The sequence below is a fragment of the Phodopus roborovskii genome, unplaced genomic scaffold (assembly GCF_943737965.1).
Source record: "Phodopus roborovskii unplaced genomic scaffold, PHOROB, whole genome shotgun sequence".
NCBI classification, from domain to species: domain Eukaryota; kingdom Metazoa; phylum Chordata; class Mammalia; order Rodentia; family Cricetidae; genus Phodopus; species Phodopus roborovskii.
In genome coordinates, this window is record NW_026126480.1 from 47,998,550 (window position 1) to 48,006,262 (window position 7,713).

Genomic DNA, 7,713 nt, shown 5'->3' on the forward strand with positions numbered 1-7,713 from the left:
GAGGTCAATGTCCTAGAGTTGTATGTATGGCCTCTGGAGCCTGCTTTCTCTGTGCCTTAGGGTCCTGGAATTTCAGTTTTGGGACTATGGCCCCATAGGGACTTCTGTTTACCTCAAAGTGGGTAATTGCTCTCTGAGGGCCACTCCCTAGCAATCTCAGTGTCCACCCCAAGGGGCAGAACCCACCTTAAGGTCAACAGAAAACAATAGAGACACAGGGCTCTAGAACTGTGGCCACACTGCATGTTCTTCATGACATGTAGACATCTTGGGCTTAGACGGGCACTCAGCGACAACTTCTTCCATGTGAGCTGATCCTTCCTCTATTCACTTCTTCCTTTTGGGCACCTACCTTCTCTGATTATTCCTTTTTGTTTTGTGGGGGAGGGATGATTGTCAAAAGATGTTTGGTTTTGCCCTGACCTATTTCAATATTTTAAAAAACCGTTACCAGAATCACTTTGCTTCACAGTTTCAGTTTGCAACTTTAAATGCTTGGCTCTGTGGGTCTGCTTTGGAACCTATCTGGGCCGTTGATCGGTGCTGAACAGAAATCTTGCCCATGGCTTGGCTCTGAAGCAGATCTGGATCTCTGAGAGAGGCATGGCAGTTTCCTGTGAATCTGGTGCAGAGTTCAGGGCTCAGAGTTCCCTGTGGTCTCAGAGCTGCAGACAGACATGAGGTTTGGGGGCTCAAATGAGAAGCCCTGTGTTCAATACAAAGCCACTGGGCATCTGCAGGGAATGCTGACAGACCAACCTTTGCATTTGCAGGGACAAGTGTTGGCCCTGGAGACTCTGGGTAGCTTGGTTCTTCGGTGGAAGGAGGTGGGGGTGGTATCAAAAGCTCAGGTTCTGCTCTCAAGCTCACCCTGCAGGAGAATGGTCTTGAACTGTGCATTCACAGGGGAGAAGATACACTTCCTTGTTCAGGGCATACTTTGGTGTGAGCGCTTTGTTGCCATATAGTCAACAGCTCAATTGTGAATTTCCAGGAAGGCTCTGGAACATCTCAGTCTCATGGAGACATGAGAGAGAGAGCAGAGTTTCTTTATCACATGCTTCCTGACCTGAGAGGTTTATATGTTAAAGAGGCCTGGGTGACTAAGAAGCAGATAGGTGTATGAGGCGTGGGGAAGATGACTTGATGCTGGGCAGTGGTGATACCCTACACATTTGGGGCCTGGGTTGAAGCTGTGGCCATGCCTTTCATGCTGTTTTTCCAGTCCTGCCACAGCCTGATACTGGGCCCAGGGAAGGGGCAGGAGTGATGTATGCCTACCTTACTGGGTTTGTCTTCCACAAGAAGTGGCATAAAGGAAGAAATAGATAGTTGAGGTGTTCATAAGAAATATGTCCATTTCATTCCCCAAGAGCCAGGGCCATCTGTGCCAACAGCATGCCATGTTGTAACTGTTTCATATTCCAAACCCCTCCAGAACTCAAGCATGCTTCCACAGAACTGCTTTTCAGCCTGCCTCTGAGAAACCTGGTCCACCCCTTAATAAGGCCGATTATCTCTATGTCCAAAAAACCTGTGCTGGGAACCAGATTGGTCCTTGGTATGCCTTAGCAGTCTGGTATATATGCTTTAGGAGCTCCAGGTCTCAGGATATCTGAGGACATGATCAGATGCTACAGAGGGGTACTGCCCACCACAGGCAGGTGTTCCTTCTGTTCTGGGTCTATTGTGTGCAGAATGGAAAGTTCAGACTATTGGACTATGTTGAGAGATGATGTCATCATTTTAATTATGTGCTTTCTACAGCAACAGCAACTATGACAAGCCTTTCTAGTCACACCTGGCCGGGCCCTATGTGAAATTTTGGCTGTTCGACTCCTTGATCATACCCAGCTGTGTCACAGTAATTCGCAGGGACTCACTCTCCAATGGCAATGAACAACTACACATCTGTGGTAGAGTTTGTTCTGCAGGGCTTCTCTGGGGATCCTGTGTTCCAGGCTTTCTTCTTGGCCTTCTTCTTCCTTTTTTATATCCTGGCTCTTGCAGGAAACACCCTCATCATCATGGCCATCAGCCTGAACCCAAGTCTTCACACCCCCATGTACTTCTTTCTTGCAAACCTGGCCCTGTTGGACATTGTGTGCACATCCACGGTTCTTCCCAAGCTGTTGGAGGGTCTGATGGGTAAGGGCAGCTACATCTCTTATAAGGGATGCATGACCCAGCTTTTCTTCCTAACCTGGTTTTTGGGGGCTGAGCTGCTGCTACTCACTGCCATGGCCTATGACCGCTATGTGGCCATCTGCCGCCCACTGCACTATAGCATGCTGATGAGTCGGTCCGTCTGTGTCCTCCTTGCAGGCAGTGTGTGGGTCATCAGTGCAATCAGCACGTCTGTGCACACTGGCCTAATGGCACAGCTCAATTTCTGTGGCCCCAACCAAATTCGTCACTTTTTATGTGAAATCCCAACACTGCTGCTGCTGTCTTGCAGCCCAACCACCCTCAACAACATCATGATTGTCATCGCAGATGTTTATTTTGGTGTGGTCAACTTCCTATTGACCATGATATCCTACAGTTTCATCATTGCCAGCATCCTGCGCATCCGCTCTGCAGAGGGCAAGAGGCGTGCCTTCTCTACCTGCTCTGCCCACCTGGTGGTGGTCACCTTGTATTACTCCACTGTCATCTATACCTATGTGCAGCCTGGCTCCGGCTCTTCTTTGGAAAATGGCAAGGTGGTTGCCTTATTGTACACAGCAGTCAGCCCTACCCTGAACCCCCTCATTTACTCTCTGAGGAATAAAGACGTCAAAGTGGCTCTCAGGAAGGTGTTTCCCTGTGTCTGTTGAGGAAGTAGAAAGCACTGGTGAGGCTTGATTCAGCTGTTGATGAACTATTTGGAACATATGACAGAATCTGATGCCATGGCAAGGAACAGAGGGTCAATTTATGTGACAGATGTACATGTAATGTGCCTCTCTTGGAGCAGCCACTGGTCATTTCCTTTTGTCAATATGGGCATCCATGTTTGGGGCAGGCTGCATGTCTATCGCCTGGTGTCCCTGATATAGGGGTTTTTGGCATCCTGTGTTGGAGAAAATCACCAAGACCCTGACATTGGACTTGAGGAGAATTGTGTCTCCACAGCACTGAGAGGAAAGAGAACACACAATCTGCCTCCCATACCAGTGATGCTCAGGAAGTGGTAGGTTGACTTATCTATTCCTCTTCAGCTGGGAAGCTCTGCCATCATAGCAGAGGGTGCCAGCCTTTTCTTAGATTCAACAGAAGCCTCTCCAGTGTGACTCAGAGTACATTTTACCTTTGGCCTCTGAATGCTGCTGTCCACCGCATCCTCCTGGACTCTCTTCTCTCCTCCAGGCAATTTCCTCTAAGATGTGACAAGCCCTATCATTTGATGCTGTTGGTAGCAACATCAAAAAAATGCACAGCTGCCTCTATGCCTCTTCCCTGAATCCATTGGTGTAGCTGGCTGTTTTTAAGACCTTGATTTCATTGCTAACTGGTTGTTCACGTGGACATCAGAGGACGTTACAGTAACCAGATCTTTCTCTCTACCCACTTGAACTCAGGTTATCAGGCTTGTCAGCAAGCGTCCTTACCTGCTGAGCCATCCCACCTGCCCTATACATTTGTTCCCGACAGGTGTTTTCTCCTCTGTATCCAGGGTTTTAATGTTCACAGCACCTCACTGAAAGAGTTCAATAGTGAATTGGACAGGACTTAGCAGGACACTGGTGTACTTGTCACCATGGCTGTGTGGTTGAGTTGTTGCTCGACATGTTTCCTAATTTATTTGCCCACCTGTCCATCCATTTTACTCATTTCAAAGCAAGCTTCCAACATTAACCCACTCTTCCTTAAATACTTTCATATGCACAGTAGAGACCGTCATTTGTTTATAGGCTTTTCTGACTGAAGTGGAGCCCTTAACGTAAAATTTCAAACAGTGAAATGCATGAGTTAGGGTATTGTTTACTGAGTTTTGACATACACACACACACACACACACACACACACACACACACACACACAGAGAGAGAGAGAGAGAGAGAGAGAGAGAGAGAGAGAGAGAGAGAGAGAGAGAGAGAGAGAGGGCTGTGAAACCCAAGCTTCTGTGGAGAGTGGAGATGGTAGCCTTTAAGCTGAGATGCTTCTCTCAGGGCTGCTCAGCCTGTCAGTCTAGAGGTCATCACTGACCTTTCACTGACCTTTCTGGAGGTCACCACTGTTCTGATGTTTTAGTTATAGGCGAGTCTTGTCTGTTATAGAACTTTGTACAAATGCAACCACACAGCACCACTCTTTTCTTTCTTTTTGTTTTCCTTTTTATTATTATTATTTTTTTAATTTTACATGTTGATCCCAGTTCCTTCTCCCTCCCTTCCCCTTCCTCCCTCCCTCCCCCTTACCCTTTCTCCCCCCTCACATGCACCCTGACCACCCTCCCCTCCTATCCCCCACCCCAATTCCACATGTAGGGGAATGCCATCCAGGTGGGGTCATGTAGATCTGACAGGTCCTGTGAAGTAGGGACTAGGGCTTCTCTCCTGTCTCTAGGTTAACGGAGTATCCTTCCATGGGAGATGTGTCCACAAGGTCCTTTGTGCACCAGGGATACATCCTGGTTCCACTGTCTGAGGTCCCTTAGACTGCTCAGTCCTTCTGTCTGAGACCCATATTCAGGGGGGCCTGAGTCAGTCCCATGCTGGCTTCCCAGCTATCAGTCTGGGGGCCCGTTAGCTCCTCCTTGTTCAGGTCAGCTGTCTCTATGTGTTTCTGCAGCCTGGTCTTGTCCTGTCCATCTGCATCTAGTTTGACTCAGTGTTTAGTTATGGGTGTTTGCTTCTGTTTCCAACAGGTACTAGATGAGGACTCCATGATGGTGGATAAGTTAGTTGTTGATCTCACTATCAGAGAAGGATATTTATGGTAGCCTTTCCACAGATGCTCAAATTGTTAGTTGGAGTCAGTCTTGTAGGTCTCTAGAGCTTTCTTTAGGTTCAGTTTTCTCTTCCAACAAATATTGGCTCTCTCTCTCTCTCTCTCTCTCTCTCTCTCTCTCTCTCTCTCTCTCCTGTCTTCTATTCCTACCCTGACTCAATCTTCCTAGTCGCACGTGCTTTCCTCTCCTCCCCTTCTCTTTGTGTCCTCTTTCATAGCACAGTGTTTGCTTCTTATGTGTTAATTTTATTTTATGTGTCTATTTGTTTTGCCTTAATTTATGCATGTGAAACACAAGCATACCTTGCGGTTCTCTTGGAGGTCAAAAGAGGATGTGGATACCCTGGAATGGAGTTGTAGATGGTTGTAAGCCACATGAGGTGTGGAAATAGAGCCAAGATGAACTGCAAGAGCAACAAGTTCTCTTAACTGCTGAGCCCCACAACAGTATTTAAAGATTCATCCCTGTTCTCACGTGTAACCAGTACTTTGTTCCTTTCTATTTTTGTAACACATTTTATTATGCATCTTCCATAAACAACTGTGTACAAGTCCTCTTCCACGATTTTCTTTCTTTCTTGCAAGTGCCTGTGAAGGCATAGCAGGGGCTTCAGGATGTGTGCCTGCTGAGTTTTGTAATGAAGTTTTCATCCAGGTTTCCCCCTTCACACTCACAGCAACACTGAATGGGATTTCTAATTGCTTTGTTTGTTTTAAATCACTGTCTACATCCGTTGAGAGAAAGTGGTTTAAAATTTGAAACCCAGTCATATATAACTCCTGCATAGTTCTTGACAGGTTCCCTGCTGCTCTCGGAGTGATGTTTGGCTTTGGGGTTGGTCTGCATACTGTTTTTTTCTTTACTACAGAGGGGCAGCCATGAAAACTACCTCTTAACTACCACTCCACACTTCTGATTTCTTATTTGATGTGTTACTTATTCCTAAATATTTAGGTATTTCCCAGCTGGCTCTCTCACCAACTGCAAGGAATCATGGAGTTGGTCTGGTCTAGCTTCCTTGTGAGGTATATGTTGTAGGTTTTTGAGATTAGAGTCTGTGGCTCCTGGGGCACTATGTGTCTTTCAGTTCCTGAGAAACCAAGGCACTCCCTCAGGCATGAAAACATTCAGGCTGCCTTCCCTTTCTCTGTGTTTCTTAGAAGTCAGCAAAGCATATAGAATCTTGACAGAAAAATTAGTCTTAGACATTAATCTTGTGTATCATGTATATCTTGCAAATGTCATTGTATTCTGGCAATTACATGTGTACTCTTCTTGGGAACCACCACTGTATTCTGTTTATGATGAGGATGTAAAGAATCTAATATTGCTTGATTAGTCTTTATAGCTTGCAATGAACTTGTCTTAGCCCCAGTCTTGCTGAGACTCCTCCATCTTGACCTTGTTTTATTTCTCACTGACCTTATCAGGAGACCCTGACTTAGTAAATAAGTGCTGGTATTTACAACTGACCTTAATTCTGCAGCTTACTTCATATTGTTCAAACTTGCTGAGATTTGTTTTATGGCCTAGTATGGGGTAAAAGTTCCGAGGCATCTCGAAAAGACCCTGTGTCCTGTGGTGGTTGGGTTGGGGAGGTCTCATTGGTCTGGAGGCTGTTAGTCCTTGCTGATGTCTATCTCCTTATTCTGTTCATTTCTGAGAGGACTGAAACATCCCACTGTAATAAACTAGTTTACCCCTTCTTGTACTTATATGGGTTTCTTGGTGTGAATAAAAGTTCTATTCCTAGGTGGGTCTGTCACAATGACTGTTTTTAGCCCTATTGTAACCCCTTTTAAATGATGAAATAAGTTTTTTTATTCATACTACTAACTTTTGCTCTGAGATTAAATTGTCTAGTATGAAAAGAGTTAGTTGCTTCAGCTTTCATTTGACTGTTAGTGTGGTGTATTTTTTTTATTATTTTACTTTTCAGTCTAATTGTATCTCTGTATTTTAAGTACATGTTTTTGTAGTCTGGTTATGCTTTATGCATAGAGGTAAATTTAAATATTCTGACTGTATTTCCTGTGACTATTTCACCTTCATTTTTGAAAGGTAATTTTTTTGTGTATAGAAATATGGGTGACATTTCTTCTTTTAGTACTCAAAAGTTGTTGTTCTTTTCCCGTTAGCTTTTGTCCTTGCTTTATCTTTGTTCTTGTGTATATGACATGTAGTGTAATAACCTTAAGACAAGACTATATGGCACTGTTCTGTATAATAGGCTCTCCCACGTGAGTACTAACCAGGCCTGACCCTCTTTAGCTTCTGAGACCAGACAAGATTGAGTGTGCTGAGGGCAGTTTGGTGGTAGACTGGACTGAATATATGTTACAGGAGATGTGGTGCGATTTCTTAGAAAGACTATTAAAGCATCATCTACATATTCCAAATACTCAAAGAGCTTATAGACTAAAACAGTTTCTGCCAAGTCAAGTTCAGTAAATTCATGATTTTATGGGCAGCTGCATTAATCAAAAGTTCCACCTCCAGTCAATTTTAGCATCTGTGTACTTTAGTATTTGTAAGATTTTGTACAGATAGACAGGAAAGAGTGGTGCTTGGGACTCCTCTTCTCCAGTGGAGAATGCCAGTAACTCCATTATCACAGATCTCCCTCCATGATCTGTTCTTCTCATTATTTCATTGTCATTACTGTAGACCAAGCTCTCCAACAGACCACCAAAGCCATCTTGCTTTAGGGTGGCATTGGATGTTTCAAGCTATACTGCAGGAGATCATACTTACTTTCTCTCACATTGCATCTCCAA

At 44.8% G+C, this 7,713-nt stretch overlaps 1 protein-coding gene across 1 annotated transcript; it reads left to right on the forward strand.

Annotated features, from left to right (window-relative positions):
* Window positions 1-1,889: 1,889 nt before the first annotated feature.
* LOC127227805 (olfactory receptor 13A1) lies at window positions 1,890-2,819 on the forward strand. The gene has a single exon (XM_051192132.1). The coding sequence runs from the start codon at window positions 1,890-1,892 to the stop codon at window positions 2,817-2,819; it is 930 nt and encodes a 309-aa protein (XP_051048089.1).
* Window positions 2,820-7,713: the final 4,894 nt, after the last annotated feature.